Source organism: Plectropomus leopardus, chromosome 4, assembly GCF_008729295.1.
Source record: "Plectropomus leopardus isolate mb chromosome 4, YSFRI_Pleo_2.0, whole genome shotgun sequence".
Taxonomy (NCBI): Eukaryota; Metazoa; Chordata; class Actinopteri; order Perciformes; family Serranidae; genus Plectropomus; species Plectropomus leopardus.
This window is the reverse complement of record NC_056466.1, coordinates 10,396,721-10,419,100: the sequence shown is the minus strand read 5'-3', so window position 1 is coordinate 10,419,100 and position 22,380 is coordinate 10,396,721. Positions and strand designations below refer to the sequence as shown.

Below are 22,380 nucleotides of genomic sequence, written 5' to 3'. Positions count from 1 at the left end.
GTCTGTTAAGAAGTGATCCTAGACATTATTCTAATCTCAGAGAGAGTAGTAAGGGGGTTTTAGGCTTTTGATTGCGTGTGTGTATGTGTGTGCAAAGTTTCCAGATGTAATAGTGCAATTGTCCTCCTAGCATATCCAGAATCCATTTTCCTCAGTGAGCCATATCACTGTAATAGGACTGATATCATTTCTGTGTCCTCGTACAATGTTTCATTAACTTCCCCCCCTGTTTAATCCAACATGTGGACTGTCCGCAGCTTTGGCTCACCTGTGAAGCCTGCCCTGTGAATCCAGCATCCTCACAACGGATGAAATCACAGCAGTGCGGTCAGAGCTGCATTTTACGCCCACACATAACCCACTGAAGAGCCTTTCAAAAGCCACTAGCAGGGCGGACAAGTTTCACTCAGAATCATCGTCCTTGAGAAACTGTCATTTTCCATTTAATGTAACTTTCATCATCCTGGGGGTTTCATCTGCCGGGGTTGGGCCATTTTTATTGGTTCATGTTGAAAGTTGCTGTGACACTAAAAATAAGTCATTGGCCCCTAAATCAAGTGATTCTGTGACAGAGGCCTCTGAGGAGCCGATCAATAGCACGATGATGTCATTGTCCCATGGTCCTGGGTTTTGATGGTTTCTGATGAATTATACTGGAATCATCCAGCAAAGCTGGCCTGGTGGCAATGTATTTGCTCATCATGCAACCAGCCTGTAATAAATAAAACACAAGTTTATGGTGGGGGCCAACAGCTGCTTTCATCATTGTCTGCATCTATTTATACAATTCTATGTATAATTATGTCAGTGAAACAACCAACATTTGTATGTGGGGCCCATAAGGGTAGTAAATGGGCTGAATAATGGGTCCTATATGGGAATGTACAGAAGTTCCATAATGGCCCGATGCAAATAGCCTAGATAAGCAGGTTTACCCAAGTGGGCCCCACATGAATTATCCTTGGGGAATGATACTCAAGGCCTGCGGGTCATAGCTGGCCCCCAGTATGGTGCCCGGTAGCTCCCCAACCATTTTCTAATTCATTATGAAAAATAAAATCATTCACACTGGGAAGAATTGCTTTTGTGTATAAAACCAAATCAAAATAGAGCTTGTTTATCAAAAAAATCCTAGAAATGTGCCAAAATCCTAAAAATGTTCTAGAAATATCTTAAAATCCTTAAAACATCCTAACATTTATGAGGCTACGGCAACAGGCGCCTGGCCTCCTGTCAATTCACAACAGTGGCCAAGCAAAGCAACTTGAGTATCCCTTACCTAGTGTTACCAGGGTACCATGTGGGCCCACAATTGGCATCTTATCAGGGGCCCACCCATGTGGGCAGCAGATATGGACAATTCCATATAGGGCCCTTTTTTCAACCCATTTACTACCCATGTGGGTCCCACATACAAATGTTGACTGGGTTGTATGTTTACTTTATTTCAGTGTGATATGACACAGCAGATAACAGAATTACACTATGACAAAATCTCAAAGAGCTAGTAATAGACAAATTTGCCAGTGAATATTTCTGTATTTTCATGGCTGTTTGTGAACTTCAAGCGTGAAGTCCTGAGTAAACTCCTTGAAAACCCTTCAAACAAGAACCCTAGTCTGGATTTAACAGCTACACTGAAAGAAGGTGGAGAATTAAAAAAAAAAAAAAAAAAAAACATCAGTCGATGTGAATGATTGCTTCATTTGAAGTCACACAAGGCATTCTGCAATGTCTCCGCTGAATTTTTAAGATTTGCATGCTTTGGGCTTTTTCTCTTTCTGCTTGTGAAATTAGAATAGCTCATCGGGCTCATTGAGTATCAGACCGCTCAAAATAAATCAGACCTGACAGCCCAGATAAGTCATTGAAACTTTAGGAGGCAGTCTGAAATGCTAAATTTCAACCAAACACAAATTTTGCATTAGCACTATGACCAACATTTGAATATTTCAGCACTCATTCAAATCTGGTCTTAACTGTTTAAAGCTGGATGTTCACTCTTTCATGTAAATGAAGTTGAAGAAATTATGTAGTTCCTCTGTTACCTGTCATGCTAGACAAGTTAGGCATAGTTGTATAAATGTAATCATACAACTATCACACCTGCCAAAGTTAAGGTCTTTTCTCTCTTGTTTAAGAGTAATTATAGATCACTTACCCACACAAGATTGATATTTATTCTATTTTTTGAATTTAATTAGATACTTGAGCTGACTTTCAAGTGATAATATCATAGTGCATTAGAACAAAGATACCAGTTTCCTGTAACCTGTTTTTAGAAACTTATCCTGTGCATCAAATTATACACAAAAACCTTTGTACTGCTTGACACTACACCCACATAAAACCATATTTTCTGGTATTTTTCCAACCAGTTAGTATATGCAAATTCATGCGTGCAGTTTCTGTCATCCACAGCTGCTTTTAATCTCTATGAATGACTCTTAAAGTGGCTATGTGAAGGCAGCACAGCAGATACCTGCAGCCTCTGATTTGAAAACTTAAATTTATACACATTGATCCAGCATTACACTGTTGGACAATCTGCACCAGGCTGCTGCAAAATAATCACTCAAACTTCTGTGTGTGTGTGTGCATCAAATTGGTCATTTTTAATGTTGGTTACACAATGAAAACCATCAAGTATTGGAAATGATGACATCTGGTAAACATTCAAGACTCAGGTCACAATAAAACATGTTAAATTTCATTTTGATATGATACAGCAGATACCTGGCTGTCACAATACTAATATTTATACCTTCAGTACAATAACTTGAAATTGATTTTAAAATATTGAATACCATTTTGGATACCATTAGGGAAAATTCACATTGGAGGCATACAATTTGAAATTTTTCACAGAAATGTTTAAACCAAAAAAGACTTTAACAACTTGTCTTTTCTTTGATAATAGTAGAGAACAGCAGAATGACTCAAAGACATTAACATTAGGAGTGAGCAAGTTGGTACCAAGTCAAGTCAAGTCAATTTTATTTATAAAGCCCATTATCACAAGACACGGTTTGCCTCAGGGGGCTTTACAGCCAGTGTATCGTTACTGCGGAAAGTGAGTTTTGAAACTATTTCAGAGATTCAGGATTGGTATGTAACGCTAAAGTGGTATTTCTATATCTATACAACTATCTACAACTATATCTGAACATTACATCTTTATGTGACTATTGAACATTCAACCAGTGGGTATTATATGCTGAAATACTGGCCCCACCTTTCTTGGAAGGCTTTCCAAAAGATTTTGGGACCTGGCTGCAGGGATTTACTCCCATAACAATAGCAATGGCGTTGAATGGGGCTGAGGTCAGAAGTTCTTCCACAACAGACTGGGAAAATCATGTCTTTATTGACATGACTTTGTGTGTTGACACAAAGGGGCCATTCCCAAACTGTTGGGAGCATATCTAAAATAGAATTTTATGCTGCAACATATTTTTTGTGAATTGGGGCCTAAGGGCCCGGACTAAACCGTACAAAGCTACTATATTGGCATGGGGCTGGGAATGTCATTGGATCCCTTCTTGTGTGCCGTAACTCACTACTGCACTTGTCTAGCAACTCTGTCTTACAAAGTTTGAAACAATTAACAATCCCCAAATGTTAAAAGTTAGACAAAAATCTGTTTTATTTCTTTTTAATTTAATGCTTTCCTTTTCTTCTGAACAAGGCTGAGTGGAATATACTGAGATATTATACACATTCAGAAAGTACTTACATTTTCTCAAAAGAGTTTGGTTTAATTTATACATAATTTATCCAAAATCTTGCCTTTATTGTTCCCATATCTGGTGCACTCATTAACACAAATTAAAACTGAATTTCGAATATACTGTATCACTACACTTTGTCACATATTTCTCTCTTTTTCTTTTCCACATTTTCATGTTCCACTCATTACCCCATGTTGTTAAGATTGTGGATCCCTACACTATGTGTTATTGTTATTACAGTGGTGTTTTTAGGTGGGAAAAATGCAGTGGGGCAACAACTACCAAAAATTAGACATAAAGTTCAGCTTCTGCAGGTGATTATCCAACTGAGCACATACCTGTTCTCCCAAATCTGCTTTTATATCACTCAATCCTGATCTGTGCATGCTGTCAATTTGGGGAGCTATGTTTGCTCTGCACAGCAAGACCAAACTTGTTCCTGTTGTCCTGCTGCTTGAATGTTTGGTAATCCTCTTATAAAGATGCTTGACCCGAAAAGCCTGTTCTTCACCAGGTACCATCCCCTCCAAATATCAAACATGTAAAGTGAAAAAGGTGCCTTCTCTGACAAACTAGTAGCTATTTTTCCTGGAAAACCACTCCACCTTAAACCTGACTATTTTTACTACAGGCTGGACACTATCAAGGTTTTCTTCAAAAGATAGACTTTTCAAATTTGTGCTGTAGAAGATAAGGCTCTTAGTTCATAGAGACGACAGTTACTGCCTTCTTCGAAAGAAATGATGTACTTGACAAACAGCCAATCAAATTGCAACAGGTCATGAGGTAATCAGCCCTATCTGGCTTTAAATTTGTGCCTTCTGTTTTTATTGCCAAAGGCTCGGGCGTCCATACTGTTGTTTTCCTACTCTCTGGACATTTGACACTGTGAGCGTGGGACTATCCCCTCATAGCTGTGTCTTGCACAATCACAACAAAATTTTAAAACGTTGCCTTCCAGCCACTTACCTTAAAATATATAATAGTGAAAAATAACAGAAGCAACTGCAGATATTTTTGTTAGGCATTAATCCAGAATCATACAAATCTTTCTCAGGATTCTTAGTACCGTTCAAACTATTTCTGCTGCCAGCAGGTAGGCAATAAAGCCCCACCTGCCCTGAATAGCCTGTCGTCTTTATGTATTTAAGTTGTTTACATTTCTGCATAAATGACACAAAAACCCCCCATCAAGTGTATTTATTTTGCCTGGCAGGTACAGAATTAAATTCTGATGCTGTTTATTTTGGTTGGTGGTGTCTGCTCTGTTTCAACATTCTCATTCCTAACCTGTTAAATACCATGCTTGATCAGGTGTGGTATCCCTCCAGCATCATTTATTGACATTCACAGACTCTTCGTCAAGTTACGCTTGTATGCATTTTATCTTTAGAAATAAACTCACAGGAAATATAGTTTCTACTCATTAAGCCCATGACATTTTAAAAACAGGAGACTTCTTGACTCTTTATGCTGTTTGTTATTAACCTTTTGCTTTGTGCTTTTTTTATGTAAAATCGTCATGCTGCTGTCTTGACCAAGACTGCCTTGATTCTGAATCTCAGTGGGACTTTTCGTGATTACCTGAAGGTTAAATACATTTTAAAAATAAGATAAGTGCATGCAGTTTCTTTCAAAATGAACTTACAAAATAGGTAACAAAGAACTTTGCTTTCAGGTTTACTTAGATTTAGGTAACAAAAGCACATGATTAGGTTTAAAAAATCAATATGGTTTGGCTTGAAATAAGTATGTCTATTACTGACAAAATGTAACATCATGTGACATACATTACTGGAGTTGTATCTACACATACAGTACTAGCACATTACATTGTCATTAAAATAATTTGATTTACGCTTGGATTTACACAGGAAACTAAAAGTGGTCTTAACGATGAAAGGGCAGAGTTATTCACCCATCCACCTCCCCTCTCACCAACCCTGTGTGGACTTTCTCACTCTTTATACTATGCCAGCTGCTTAGAACGCCAAAAAAAATGTCCACCTGGTGCATCTCGTACCAGCACCAAAGGGTGCCTCTGTGTGTCAGTATCTGACACTGAAGTATGCTGAACAAGCATGGGTATTGGACGAGTTGGGAGCGAGACCAGGTTGCTATTTTGGAACATGTTCGTACATCACCAATAGTATTTCCATTTTAGCATTATCTGTGTGAAACTGGATTGTTAAATTTGGCGTTGTTCATAGTAAATCAAAGAATATGATTTGTATCTAACCACAGTGATAACGGGCATCATCAGGTTTGAAGATATTTGTTTGTGTGCATTGCAAACACAGCAGTTGAAGTCTCCACACCGTGACCTTAATGATGTGGCCCCTGTTCTCCCGCTGGGGTTCATGTTGCTGCGTTGAACACAAAAGGGACTTAATTACGTCAGTGCTCTTTCCCCTCTCTCAGTGAATTCTCGAGGGGGACTTTTAATTGCAACAAGTAATTCATCAAGTGTTCATCGGACCTTTCTGATTAAATTTCAGGTCAACTGATTACGGAGCAACGTACCAGAAGCTGAATGACAAAGTGGGAGCAAAGACAATACTCAGTTATTTGTACGTGAGCCCCAACAACAAGAGAAAGGTAATGCTCTGTTTTTGTTATTTCCTTTCCTGAGTTTGGTGATTGTCTTCATCGTGTGGTTTCTCTTCGCTGTTGATCTGATACACAGTCTGCAGATATAGGGATGACTCATCGTTGTCGTTTGATGTCTGTCTCTTCCTCTGTCACTTTCTGCAAAGTCAGTAAGATGGATTGAACAGTAGCTCATTTATTAACATGTGGAATCCACCGAACAGTTAGCTGGCAGCAAAGAAAATACTCTCCAATTTCTGAAATGAAAAGCTTGGCAATAGTTTCTCTTTTTCTTGCTGTCTTTCCGGAACTAAATCAATTATGTGTCAGACAAAAAGGGGAAACGGACAAGGATGAGTTCATATTTAGAGCCATTCCTTCAGGCGGTGCCCCTGCATTTTCCCGGGTCGGGGTCAATTGATGGTTAGGACCATCTGTCTCTGTTCGCTGCACTGTTTCACCTGTCTCCCCTTACACAACTCTAATCAGAAGGGGTCATTTTCTCTGAGTTAATTATTGCCTCATAATCAGGAGGAAATGCAGCCCCACCTCAGTTCAGAACCTCAGCCGCCCACCTGATACAGTCAGGTGGTCTGTCAGTGATTGGGACATCCCCGAGGTCAGTTAGATGTGTCGAGGCAGCCGATGAGACTGAGACAGTGAGTGGAGCCTGAACACTGAGGCTACGCAGGGAGGCAGGAATGTCCTTATGTTGTTATCAGGGGAGGATTAAGATGTAGTCTCACTCAATATGAGCGATATCATAGCCTTTTTAATATTATTAATATTAAATAAAAACAAAATAGTCTTTGCAGCAAATATGGTACACCTTAAAATGAAAAGTCAAAACAAAACAAAACTTAAAACAAAAAAAAGCAGAAAATAATCAAATAAATTAAAGATAAATAAAGATTACAAAACACTGGGCTTAATCACTTTATAATCTTATTTCCATTTGCCCCAACCCCCCACTCCCATCTTTGGTTTTATTGGTCTTTAATCATAGCCTTATTGTGTGAGAAATAAACAAATAAATATGCATTTTGCAGTATGAAAGGAAATACCATGAGCACCGAATGAATCTGAGGATGAGACACACCTGTATCAGGCAGTTTTCCATTCCCTCCCAGGATCACTATATGCAGGATTCTGTATCTAGATTACTTTTTTTGTATCACCTCTGGTCTGCATATTTTTATTATTATTATTTCTTACCAATTTTCTTTTATAATAACATTTTTGTTGAACAATACTGTAACATTTAGTTAGTTTCAGTTCAGTTACCCATGACTGTACTTTCCGGCAGGTGGCAGAGGTGTTTGTGTGGAAAAAAAGAAGCGGTGCGTAGGAGAGAGGCGAGCAGAGAACAACTTAGACAAATACTCCTGCACACTGTCTAACTTGCAGAAATCAATATTTTAATGAGATGTTTCAGTGGTAGACATTCATCAGGCAAAAGTACCACAATGTTGCATTAAAATAATGATTTTTGCAAGTTAGACAGTGTGTGGGGGTTTAGCTCTAAGAGGTGTTTTTGATATTACCATAGATTGTATAAAATAATGGATGTCACTACCGAGACATCGCTCATTGGTTTGTTGACATTTGAGCTGTCGCCATTGTTTTTTTTAAACCAGAAGTGACCATATTTGGATGGAAAAGTGGAGCTTCGAAGGAGCGAATGGTGGATCTTACTCACAGAGTCAGTCAAGTGGCCCTGCCCTTAAATATGCACACCTTTGGGCCTTAGTAAAATATAAATAGGTTAGTTATGTAAAGATTCACCCTCATACACAGTAGTCATGAATTTCGAAATTCGCTATAACGTTTTTTCTACTAAACTGTAAACATTTACTTCTGCTGTAAAGTTGGTCGACTAACTTTGAGAGCCAGCCTCAAGTGGCCGTTAAGTGTACTGCAATTTTTTTGCACTTCTGCATTTGCTTTATTTCTCAGCCTTTTGCCGGTTAGTCTGAGCCCATGGTCTGTTACTAAAACGTATGCCTAGTTTTCAAATACAGCCAGAATTGTTTTCTGAGTGCTAAAATCTTTTTTCAGTTGTTTCCAATAATAAGAAACCCAGCACCTTTTTCAATCGTACTTTCCCTTTTTGAGTGGCTTCTCTGGGCACTTTAAATTGAAAATCTGTTTATCCTGAGCTGTATGATTTGTCAGGCAAAGGGGTAAAAAAGAGGCAATGCTATACTGTCATACAATGGCAGTTATTGGTGATATGTTGCATGTGTATGTCAAGTGTTGAGGCGCTCCCCAACACCACACCAGTGTTTCTCTTCAAGAGAAAAGTGCAATATGGACCGCATGCCTTTATGTCCATTTTGTATTGCCTAAAACTACCTTCATATGTATTCATAAAGCATGTCTAACATGTGATTGTATATCAGATATGGTTAACTAATGTAAAGTTGCCACTGTAGGAACAGTGGTTACATAACCTTTGAAATGTGCCACTACTGAACCGCCTGTATGCATGCATGTCATATTTTTGCTCCAGCTCTTAAACAGCTATCACAACACCCCTGGCCTTTATTATACATATCTGCATGTTCCATACATTATCACCACAGAAAAAATGCCCTTTTACTTAGAATGAATTGTAAAGAAGACTGCTTCCTAATGCTGAACTAAAACAGGAAATAGATGTGTAGTAATGATTAAGAGCCATTTAGCTTGTAATCAGAGCTTTTCTCACATGGTTTTCAGTTAGATGAGGTTACAGAGGCAAGGTCTCTATGTAGGCTTAAAACAAATTAGAGGCAGCACATTAGCAAACAGTCAGTGTTAACTAACTTTTTCTTCACTCTGGTTCATTTGGATCAATTCACTCTGGTTCCATTACAACTCTGGTCCATTTGTTTGTTGGTTTGTTTGTTTGTTTGTTTTTTGGCAAATTGCAGTTTTTTAAGTCATTTGTCTATTTGGGGTTCAGATAAAGTGGTCATGGGTCTAAATTGCCAAATCCAAAGGGGTTCTTTTTCCCTTGTCTGAACTTGTTGCTGGGTTTTAATGCAGCTGGAGAAAGCATCAACAATAACAGAAGTGATAAGAAGTTCCACTCCCTCCTCTACAGCAGATTGTTTTTGCCATGATTGTTAGGCATTTGTGCAAAGCAGAAAGATCTAGTATGAAGCCGTCGTTATTTGATCCTCAGGGACTACACTGAAACCTCACTGACTCAGTTTTAATTGACCACCCATTCATCCATTAACTATACCCGCATATCCTTTAGAGGGCTCTACATTGGAGCTTTTCCCAGCCAGCAGCGCTTTAGTTTAATTTGTTATTTTGACTGAATATGGAGCCTCTATAACATGCCAATAAACATCACCTACTGACCTGAATTAACGCAAGAGATTTTAAGGCGCAAGATTTCCTTCTTTGCTGGCTTTTTGTTGCCATTTCTTGTAGATTGGATTAACAGCGAATGTTCTGTGGGACCTTGGCAAAAACCAGTAAAGAGGTTTTGAAGCTTTTCTAATGAGACAGCCCTCCAGAGACACTTGGAAAGCACAATAGCCTTGGAGTCCAGGACACCAAGCTAGCTCAACAACACCAGGCATCAGTTTAAACACACAGAGCAGCAAGCAGATGAAGACCTGCAAACAACTTGACGGGTTGTTAATATATTTTCACACACACAGGGACGCTGCGCTCTCTCACACATACACACGAGGATAAAAACAAGACAACAGACACACGTGCACACGATCAGGCTCCAGTGTCTGCCTTTGTCTGTCTACGATCCTGGCGTCTATCTCCTATCGGCCTCACTTGCATTCACACGCAAGCAAGCCTTCCAATTATCTTTGTCTCACACATGTTCACACACCCTCTCGGCATCTTATTTCTCTCTCACACCCATAGTATCCCCACGTTGCCAAAGCATGACATTTGTAAAAATATAAACAAGACTAAGAGTCTATAGCTACACCAGCGGCCCCATGAGGCTACAATAATTACATGCCAGTAAAAGGAATTGGTAGATGGATGAAAAATTTCCTTTCTCAGGCTCTGACACAGGAGTCTGATTCAAAAAACGCGTGACAGTGGCAGAAAAGGAAAAGTTGTTAAATTTAAAGTGTTGGTCCTCTGTACATCTCAGTCTTAGCTTGTCAGGCTTAGTACTAAATTGTTGGATTGATATGACAATGTTGAGCTGTGCCTGACAGGATAAGCCTAAATTTAGTTGAGACTAAATTGGCTTCTGGCTATTAATTGAAACAGTTTTCAAACTTGTGAAAAGCTTTCACATCTACATCCAGTGTTGTAATTAGGCTTCTACTTGTTTTCTGGAAAGCTCCAATACATGTCCAAATTAGCACATAATAATGTGGAAGTGCCTAAAAGCCAAACAAACAAGGATGCTCCACATCAGCCGAAGTCTGGCATTCATGACGGTGAAACTCAAATTGTGTTAAATGTCAATGCAGAGTACTTTTTAAACCCTTACACAAACAAACTTTGCCATCATATGTTAACGCTTGCAAATCACAAAAACATGGTAATCTTTTACCATCTCTTTATTTCTCCCATCTCTTGACATTTCATTAGCAGTTGTCTCATTTGCATGCTAATGCTTTGCATGTCATTTTAACTGTTCTTTGTGTACTTTGAATTGCAACAGTACGCTTGCTGAAATGCTAAGATTTTAGGTATGCATTTTATGTGTTTTCTACAGCTGGTATATTAACAGGATAAAGCTAAAATTTAAGTGTGATAACATCTTAGTACGCTGTAATATGTTATTGTGCCATGTTAATGTTTTGTATAGAGATGTACGATAACATCAGCACGTCATCGGTATCCAGTGAAAGGAAATCCCAACAGTTCAATGAATTTATGCATTGTATTTTAGTCCCTTTTTGCCTACTTTAGCGCTCATTTACATTGTAGGCTGCTGCATAATAATTGTCCATGTTTCCACACTGCAGCCCTAAATTATAGGCTGCACTGCGTATGTTTATGGCATCCTGGATGATTCTGATACTTTATGGTTTCTTGTATTTGAGTAATTAACTGTAGTTTTGGGTAAGGCAACCTCTTATTGGCCTGATTTTTTCCTTACCTCTCATGTCACTGGAGGATGTGTCACTGTTTGTTTATTCATTTTAACATCAGCAAGATGACAGCATGGTTGCTCATCCCAAGCGCGGGTGGTGACTCTGCTCCGAAGCTGTTTCTGAATGGCGTATAGCACTGATTCAGAGTGTTTATTACCCTTGTGGCAAGCAGTACCAGGACAGCATTGAGCAGACAGTACTGAAGCAGGGCCTAAAAATCACTACTGACCCAAATCACATCCTACATAAAGAGTATGAGCTGATGCCTTCAGGCAGAAGGTACAGGTTACCAAACTAGGTGGGGGGCTGTCAATGTATGTGCAATACTTTGGCATTGTGTAATATCTTACATAGGGTATATGAATTGACTTTTGCGGTGTGTGTTTGCATTTCCTCAGTGTTACGCTTTTTTTAGGTATAGGGCATTTGTGCAATAATCTTGTATAGCACTTTAGTGTAATTATCATCCATTAAATTTAGGGCATTGTGCAATACTCTTGGGGTGTATGGACTGGAATACTGTGGGTTAATTGTAGTCTGATTGTATGTTTGTGTGATCGCGTTGCCTGTGTTCTCTTGACCTAATGTGTGGATCCAGGGCGGATACTGCGTGTTAACAGTAGTTTGACTGTGTATTTGTATGGCTATGTGGCCTGGGTCTCTCGGTTGTCCAAGACAAATTTCTCCTAAGAGAGACAATAAAGGCAAATCTTATCTTATCATTTCAGCACTCCAACTGTCACACCAATCCTTATTTACACTAAAGCACACACACCTCCTCCTTTTTCTTGACGAATTCTTTATTCTGTCAGATTGGTGTTTTAATGAAGAGTCACCCGGTTGAATGGTGCTGTCCAGTATTTCCTGTTTTAGCCAAGTTTTAGTGACGAAAAAACATTACAGTTCTTTATATCCCATTTGAAATTGATCAGAAGGTTGTACAGCTTATTATCCACCCACCTTGTGGGTGTGCAGTGATGGTCATAGTTGTCCATATGGTTGGGATCGTAGGCAGTGCCCATCTCCTCCACTTTTTCCCCAATATTTACTCTGATCTGTACATTTGAAAAGCTATCAGTTAGCTTCAGCCAGACTCGGCAGGAGCAGAGTGATGAGTTGATTTCACTATCCTGATGAGTGACTTGTTGTCAATATACCATCACTGTCCAACAAAAAGCATAACCAGTGCTTGTCAAATGGACGTAACTGATTAAAAAAAGATCTGAGGCTGATTGGAAGTAGATCAGTAGAGCAGTGTCTTCTGAGGGAGAGAGAGCACCCTTTGGCTCCAACTACTCAGGAGACTTTTTAGAAGCAAAAAAATGCTACAAAAATAATAAAGAAAAGGGAAAAAACTGAAAAGCATAATAGGTCCCTCATAATAGGCCAAAATAATACCTAGAACAGGGCAAACAGACTGGTGTAATAAACAAGTCCCTTTTCTAAGTCTGTAGGTCCATTCTTTAAAAAAAAGTGTGGTTTTTTTTTACAAATTTAATATGTTCACAAGTCAATGAGGTCCATTAAGAATGAACCCGCAACCCACTTTTGGACCATGACCCACCAGTTGAGAACCATTGGTTTTAGAGATATCCTGTCGTCAACAAAGGTGGTGAGCAAGAACATTTTCAGGTACTATATGAAAAAAACACAGAAAGCCGCCAAGGACATGCATTAATCTCGTGTTGACAGTCAATGTGTGCAGCCAATCTAATGGTGATACATCCAACAGTTGTTGAGATATTTAACATTGAATCGAGGCATGAGACCGACAGACCGACCAGTGAATGTAGATTGTCATCTTAGTGAGGCTAAAATCAAACACACTTGAAAATAACACAGAAAAACAGGCTTAACATGGATGAAGGAACTCTCTCACTCTCAAACACGCACACACACTCAGTTCTTCCCACCCACATGCATTTACTTCAAGCACATGCTTGCATGTTTGTGAGGGAGGGTAGCAGAGACTGCAGGTTCGTCACTCTCGCTGTCACCCCCGGCATGGCGCCATGTGACTGCTGCTGGTGGCAGACAAAAGCCCCTCTCTTCAGCAAGTAGTGGAAGTAAATCAGGCCTCTGTGGCTGCGGGGGATAGAGAGAGTAAAGCACTGGAGGACAGAGAGGGAGGGAGAGAGAAGTGGCACGGAAAAGACAGAAAGTAAGCAGGAGATATGAGCGGAGGGAAAGAGACAGCAAATAAACTGACAGAGAGCAAGTGAGCGTGGAAGAGTTGGAGAGGAGAGGAAAAAAGAGTGACAAAGCAAAAAAAAAGTAGAGAGATGGCCCAGGGGTCATCCATGGAGAAAACAGTCTGACAACACAGCAATTACATCAATTTTCATATTGTGGCTTCATACTGAGCCTGTACATGAGAGAGCACATCTCGAGTACACATTAGGGGAAATGATGTAGGGTTTTAGCCTGAGATTTTGTGTGAGAGCACATTATTACAGTAAATGGCTGGGGATGGTGAATGCGGGTAAAAAAAAACAACTGACAGTCTCATACAAATGGGTAATGCCTCTAATGGTTTGAAAACAAAGAGGAATTTTCCAGAGGAAGCATATGAGTGACAGATGGATTCAGTCTCTGCTACTTTACACTCAGTCTGCGAGTTCTCTTTAAGGAATACATAACTGCTTTCTCTCATGAATGTATTGACTAAAACAACAATCACTCGGCTCAAGTGTTTTCACGGCAAAGGCCTCGATTGCCTTCCCGTCTGCATGTGCATGCAAGTGTTTGCATGCATGCCATTCACAAACAATTACGGCCTTGTGCGGTTCAGACGGCAACAACAGGCAGGTGGGTGGAATATGAATTCACCTCAGATGAGACTCTCCCACTGTCGAGCTTCAAAGACTTTTGTTTATTGTCTCACTTTTGGATACAAGCTCCGACTTAAAAGTGAACTTTAATATTTCATATCTTCGAACTGTCCTCAAAATGGCAATGACAAAAAAGTCTAGCAGAAAGACAAACAGAATTCATAAACTATCAGAGAAAAAAGTGTCCAAAGACATACAGTATGATGCAAATACTTAGAGGAATTTCATGCATAAATACTGAACATTATATTATATTTATGCCTTTTTCTGCTGCAGCAGTGAGTGTCACCGTACAGGCAGGTTAGGTTTCATATATATTCATGAAGAAAACAACAGAAGTACCTGATAATAATAATAACACCAAAGCATCTCTCCTGTCACTTCATGCTCTTTTAATTGAATTTGTCAGGTTTACAATATTTGCTTTTGCCTGGATTTTTTCCATTATTACTGCATTTATACAAGTACAGATGACATATCATTGATTTATTGTTAAAACAAGCAAAATTAAGAACAGAATCATCGTCAAATAAATGCCAGAAATGTTTATATACATTTGTGATTAGTGCAAACAGTGACGGTAACAGTTAAATGATTATTTTAAAATCAATTACTTTGATAGCAAACTTCCACAGAGCTAGTGCAGTATAAGCCAGGTCTTTTATAAGTCAGTACTTCTTAACAAACAGCTCTTTCCATTTAAAAAATGAAATAGAAGTGAAACTTACCTTTGTGCTCTTCAAAGCCAGATTCCATTGACAAAAAGAGTAATTTTACCTTGCTGAACACATGAGCTGCTGTCTACTGCTGCATCACTTAGTTTGTGTTATTATCTGACTTTGGTGTCTCAATGGGTTCAGCAAAGTGACACAATAACAAACTACAATTACTGCAAACAAGCTGGTCTAATTTAAGTGTAGGCAAAATATACTTCATAGAATCCGCAATCCAGCAGGCCTACGCTGCTCAGTGTAGATGACACTGGGTCTCCAAGTGCTCCTGCCAACGGCCTCTGCACATCTTAAATCTGGATTTTAAATAGATATATAATGTTATCTACACTCGTGTTCACAGCGCAGTATACTTTTATATTTGCACTCTGTATTTGAACTCTGCCTTCCTTTAGCCAGTTTTACACTGCCTCCTCAAGTTGGGAATTTCATGCTGTTATGCTGCCTTTCCATTCTGTAAAAAGGGAACGATCGTGGAATGGGGGTCATGGTTGTTCCGCCTTTAAGCTTACATTGGAGGTAGTAACAGCGCCGAAACAATGTCTGTATATATGGGACAGCTGGAAGGATGTGATTATGGGAGGCACGGGTGTGCGTTTGACGCCGTGATGTGTGTACGACCCATCGCGGTAGATTTAAAAAGTAGCCAGTGGCAGTTAGCAGCTAACTCACAAAACAGCGGCCGAAAATGTCAACAAATTGACAAAAACAATGCAGTCCGGGAGCTTGTTACCCTCTAAGCAGAGGTTGACATCAGTCACCATATGACAGGGAAGGTAAATGATTGTTATTGACATGTTAGGCCATTGATATTGTTAATAATGCGCTGCCAACATGTATGTTATATGTCACACTAGAGGTCACACTGTTGTGTTACATGTCAGGCTTATCATGCCTCTTTTGATTCCACACTGTCTAAAATCACACACTGGAGCAGCACAATGCCAAGACCCAACAGATATCTGAAATGTTATGTTTTGTGAAATGTTGTGTTTACGGTTCAGTACATCTGTTCAGTTGAGCACGTTCTCAACTGAACAGATGTACTGCACTTTCAATGACAGCTAAACAGAGACTAAAGGCATCAAGATAAGAGTTGCAGCTTATTTATGGAAAATAAATATTACAAAATGTAGAATGCAAAAGAAATCAAGTTTTTGTAACATTGTACATTTTTCTATCATAAACTAGCCAACAGCAAAGTTATGGAGCTGTCCCTGATTTAACAGGTCAAGACTACGTCATTACCACACATGCTTATTTACACCAGAGCAACCCGAAGCATTACCACCTGGTGCAGAAGGTACATACAGATATCGCCACATCTTTTAAGTGCGTGTTGCAGAGGGAGAAAACAGCGGAAAAGGGAAGTGAAGTGTCTCTTTGTCCACCGGCTTTTTAAGGACACAATGCATGCCAAATGAGTCACAGTAAATCAACCATGCTATGCTGGCTGGAACGCCACACACACAGCGCTGGTAACACAATTGAGGACAAGCTAACGGATGATGGTTTCGTTTGAGGTGGTGGCGGGGGGTTGACGGGGGGTTGGCGGTGCTGGGAGGGGACGCAACATCTGTCAGCCCTAAGGCACAATCTCCAAATGGCTGCGACGAGCAGAGAGGCAAGCGCCCCGGAGCCTGTGCGAAGACATAGCGACAGAGGAGGAGAGACGGGCGGAGAGACACAAATACAGATGGACAGAGAAATGGAGGGAGACAGAGACAGGTTGACAGAGTGTGAGACACAGTGATAGAAGAGGGAGAGAGGAGAGGAGTTGTAAAGAAGATGGGGTGAGTAAAAATAGGTGAGCAGTGGGATTCCATCAATATTCTTTTACTCGCCTTTACGGGACATTGCCCACTTTCTCAGCATGGGAGTGAAAGCTATACAATTCAATGCTCACTGCCAGGATAAGGGACCTGAATTCCCCTCCAAAAGCATTAACTCATGATAACATAGTTATCATCGGAAAAAGCAGCCACCAAATGGCATATGCTATTTTGTCATTTATTAATGATCACTGTGAAGAAGTCATTATTTCACTACACTGAAAAATCTGACTTTGCTTATTTATCTTTACTTTGTATCGAATTGTAAAGTGTACTTCAAATTTTGTTGTATTGACTTGATTTTGGTTTTTCCAACTTAAAATTCATTATGTCAACCTTTCTAAGTTTTAGCAACTTTAGTAAACCAAGTATGCTGTGCTATATATTTGTATTCTGCTGTTTGCAAACTAGTGCATCATATTTGTATTTTCTTTAAGTGTTTGCAAACAGCTCACAGATCTTGTGACTTCATCACTGGCAAAATCCTCTTTGTCATGATCAAAGTAAGTAAGACTTACTTGATTTACTTGAGTTGCCATCACTTAGAAAGAAGAAGGTAATTTTGTCTTTAAATTGCAACAACTCCACAATATTAAATAGATACAGATACATTTCAAGTAAATGTCACACTTAGATATTAAGTAAACATATATTAAGATTAATAGTCATATTTACTTTACTTTTGTCAGGAAATTGGTCTCAAAGATTATTTTTGATAGGATCGATTTGTCAGATTTTAACAGGGTTCCTGTGGATTCCTAAACAGTCTCAAAAGGCATTGAATAAATGGAAAAAATAAGGCCTTAATTGGTATTAAATTTACTCAAATTTTCTTTCAAACATCTTCAACATGCTCAGACATAGGAATTATGATTTTATTAGTCTTTTTTTCTGATGCACTGTATAATCTCAAATTAATTGATAAGGATTATTAAAAATCATTATTATTATCATTTGTTAAATAATTAAATCAATTCCTTTTCTTAAACTTGTTAAGATGTCAGTTGTCAGTAAAATCTCACATGCAGATTGAGAAACACAAAATCGCTGAGAAAACTGGCCAGAATAAATGCCAGATTTTTCCTTCTTCTGTTGGTAATACAAATAAATACTTTTATGATACTATAATTTGTTCAAAGTCTTTCTTTTAAACATTTGACATAGATAATCTAACTTTTTCACAGGACAAAAAAAAATCATGTTTTATGTTACAGTGAACATTTGTTCAACTAAAATGTTCCTACCTCATTTTGGTTTATTAGAAAAATGGCCTTAAACTTGATTCAGAATGGCCTTAAAAAAGTAATTTAAAGTCTTAAATCTACTTTTCCTTAAGCTGCAGGAACCCTGTAGTGTAGCTCAGAACAGATCAAGATGTCTAAAGTGGGAATGCTGCTGGTTAATTATCTAAACGTATCTTGTTTGTCTTTTTCTCTGTCCATGACTTGAATTTAATTAATACGTAATGAAACTGTAGCTCTGTGTTTTCACACACAGCTTGCATGCCTTACAACTTATGTAGACTTAAATAGCAGCTATTCGCAAGCTTAGATGGAAACCCAATTATATGGAAAGGGGGAAACTGACTTGTTACCGTCTGTCAGGTCTGGCGGAGTTCTAGCGGAGCTAAAATGTCAGGCAGTGTTCAATTAGCCCGGGCTTAAATGCCTCCGATCAAAAGACAGGAGTTGCATTTATTAAGACTGATCAAACAGCTGAAAGCACCTGGTCGATGCAGTGGACAAGGCTGCAGGGAAAAACGAAGTAAAAGCTGATTATGAATATGTATCAATTCTTTTATTTTTATGTCCTCCACTTAAAGCTCTGCAGCACAATGGAGTTTGATAGCTGGTGTTTGTCCTCAGCGGCTGCATGGTTCTTGCTAAAATGTGAAACACAATTTCTTTTTTCCCTGATAATGCAGATCGCAGTTCTCTCGCACAATTCTTATTTTCTTGTTTTTTTTAAAAAGATGTTCCACTGAAAAAACACATCTGAGTTACTTGCTGTGTAAATGTAAAGCATATGCAAATTGGTTTGATTTCTTCCAAAAACACAGGAAAAAGGAAATAGGAACAAAAGAAGAAATTGCTCAAAATGTATTAAGAAATTGATGTGGGGACAGTGCTTAAAAAATTAAAACAAATCTGATCCTTTCAAATCTGTAATTATGATAATTATTTATACAGTTTTTCCCTAGCTTTTCTTTTTTTTCTATGGACATTTTTTCCAAGCTTTTTTAAAATAATTTTCTAAACCTACTGATTTCTTGGAACATTTCTTACAAAATTAAACAAAGGTTTAAACAGACAACATTAATGTAAGACATATCACAGTGCTAGACTTACAGATAAAACATGCTGGACTTAAACTTTAAAGTCTCTTGTAACAAAAAAAAACAAACATAACTCAAGTCTTTTTTCTTATCAGAGTGATTGACTTAAATGCTGTTGAAAAAAGAAAACTGAATGTAAAGTTACAGTGTTAATAAATAGCACATACTTTGACCATTAGGCTATATAACACACGTGTCTGAAGTTAGCAAGTGTTGATTGTTTCATTTCATATAAATTTTTCACAATAAAAGTCCCACATGGTTTTCTTATTTGATCACCCCACCCCCTTTTTATTTTTTGGAGGAAGCAGCCAAAACAAGAAAAAATGGGTTTCATCCTTAGAGAAAGCAAACATAAAACGGTAAAATAAAGCAGATATCTGAAAGTACAAACAGCAACACAGGACAGAAACCAGACTTTACACCACAAAGATTCAGTTAAAAGCTGCAAAAATTCTCTACACAGACACTTTTAAAAGTCTGGGCTGCTGCAGTTAACTCAAAGACGAAGAAAAGCCAGCTGAAAATGTCAACAAATTGGGAAAACAATGAGGTCTGGGAGCTTTTCACCCTCTGAGCAGAGGACGAGATCAGCCACCGTATCATAATCAGTGTAAATAATTGTTGTTGCTTTTAAAACTCTGGGCTGCTGCACAGACGTGACTTGTGCCACAACACACGCAGCCTGTCAGCTTTGACTCAGTGCAACTTTGGGGTCGACATGCATCTATCTTTGGTTTTAGGAGCATTACAAAAATAAATTACAAATTTCTGAAAGATTTTATTGCACTTATAGTAATGTATCGCCATCTGTGTCAGTCGCGTTGGTCTCTCTGCCATCGGTCTCTCTGTCCCATATCTGTGTGCAGTGTGAAGCACACAGCAAGAGGAAAACACAGAAAAGGCTCTCACACAGAGTGAAAATGAAATAAGCGCACGTAAACTAGGGAAATAACATAAATAAAATATTTTGTGTCTTACATGGGGTTGGGTTATCTTGTTTGTTGAGGAAATACTTTATAGCAGCTGGGATTGTTCTGCAGGGAATAAGTCAACACCTGAATGAAGCATGACATGAATGCACAAGGAAATAAGAGTGAGTGAATCATCCTCATATGGAAATCAGATTGTGATTTTTTTTAATTTATCTATTTTTTGATTAATTGTACAGCATTAGTCGTGAATGGAAAGAAGTAGTGAGAATGATCAGATTTGAGACATGCTGTCAATGCAGCCAGTTTCCATATATTTGTTAGCATTAGCTTTGATATTGTGAACCATTTAATGTATTGGCAGTTTGCAGTGAAGAGAGAGATTGGGATATTTATCGTTTGTGGTATTAAATAACAACTGTGACATAAACAACAACAAAACAAACAAGCCTTTGCCAACCCCTTATATCTAGGTAGGCCTATCTGGCATACGTTTCGGAACAAGAGCTCACTTTGTTACAGGGAAACTTCGATGATTTTGAACTGGGAAGCTATTTTCCCATGTTTTTGTGTCTAAGTGACAATAGTTTTTGAAATTAGTCCATTATTAAGAGAGACTGTTCCAGCCACAGTGGGCAGACAGACTCCAGTGTAATCCCAATCGTGCAATGTCAATTTACGTGCATTATTACGTGTTTGTTTTTCTAAAAGCCCGAGACAGTTTTTAGATGTGTCCGAAAGTGTCTGTTATTGTGACCAAGTCTCATCCAAGAAGAAGTGTAATTCTGAAATCTTGTGAGTGGTGGGTTATTGCTGGAAAAACAACAGTGGAAACATTATGGAAAATTGGAGAGAGGAGTGCTGTTTGTTGGGCTTGAGTACGAACAGCTTAGTGGTACCTAAAAGATGCTCAGTGTCATGGGTGAACAGTTAGCAGATTTCCACAGTGGAAAAATCCATAAGAATGATCATTTCTATTCCATTCCCTCATCCATAGGGCCGACACTGCAGCCAACTTCTGTGCTACATGGCTCTCTCTCAACACTGGCCCAATTTTGGAAATGATTGTCTCCTTTAATCACTTGGACACAAAAATGTAGGAAAACAGTGTCCTGGTTGAAAAATACTGGTTTCACTCTAAGGATAGGAAAAGACTGTGTTATAGTTAAAATTTGCATTGTTACATTAGGTAGAAATTCAGTTCCATGAACTTCGGTGCCCACCAAAGGTCTCTGAGTGCAACACTGCTGTGGTAAAACACACATAGTGCTGTTAGACATATACACAACTTGCATTTGTTGACAAGCTGATAGGTGCAAAGTATGCAAAGACATTGTGACAGGCCAAAGAAAGTTGAATGACAAGGTACAGTAATATCACCAGACTTTTCTTGCTGTACAACAGTAAAAATCTGCACAACCACTGCTATTTTTAAGGTGGAAAAGCTACGTAATGTTGCTTTAAAGTTTTATTGATAAGGAACCTTTATTACCATGGTTAAAAGGAGACAAAATTGGTTATGGTTAGGAAACATGGTGGGCTTGGTGAAAAGAAACCTTTGAATGTTCGTAAGACACAGAAAATGAACAGTGCTGTCAGGTAAAGACTTTGCCAACCTTTCCATCTACTCTGACCTCCTCCACAGCAGGCTTTGTGTCAGTTTTCCTCTCCAGTCAGTTGTGCAAATTTAAGCTTTAGATCGCTTGTGTAGTTTGCACCAAATGCCAGTGTACAAACTGTATGGATATGAGCTGTAAGCTAGTTAGCAAAGGACACACCGCCCACTTTTGTTGGAGCGTGTCCGTTAGTTCGTGTTGAGCTCAGCCTGTCTGAGCTCTTCAAACTATTTGCATTGCTAGACACCACTGGGGTTTTTCTGTTTTGGTTTTTTTTGGAGTGAAGTGATTCGATCATTTTTCTCTAGATTCCTGCCTCGTTACTTTTTGGCCAAGAGGTTGGCAGCCACGACAGGAGACATCGAGACCTTTAGCCGGTCCAGCACATGTTTACGACTGACATTTATCAACCTCTTGTGAATACTTTACTCTCTCCTGGCTAGACCTGCTCCCCTTTGACTGCCCTTTGGCTTCAATTATGAGACTCAGTACCTCTGGCTTAAGTACAACCCAGAGACAACTTCTCCTTTCCCCCTCTGCCTCGGCGGATACGTGTGTGAAATAATCCACAGCTGCTCCTGCAGCATGGAGAATATTTTTACAAATAACTAATAGAATCTTTTAGCACATATATTGTGCTTCATCACACAGACAGAATCAATAAACAAGAAGAGCTTTTGCAAGTAATCAGTTTCCCTTTCTGTC

The 22,380-nt window shown here is 38.9% G+C and overlaps 1 protein-coding gene across 1 annotated transcript in view; it reads left to right on the top strand.

Moving 5' to 3' along the window:
* The window catches only part of LOC121941934 (VPS10 domain-containing receptor SorCS1), a 180,514-nt gene that overhangs the window by 90,287 nt on the left and 67,847 nt on the right, over nt 1–22,380 (top strand). The window contains exon 3 of the mRNA XM_042484952.1: nt 6,230–6,329. Within this exon, the coding sequence (XP_042340886.1) occupies nt 6,230–6,329 (100 nt within the window). The remainder of the gene's footprint in view (nt 1–6,229; nt 6,330–22,380) is intronic.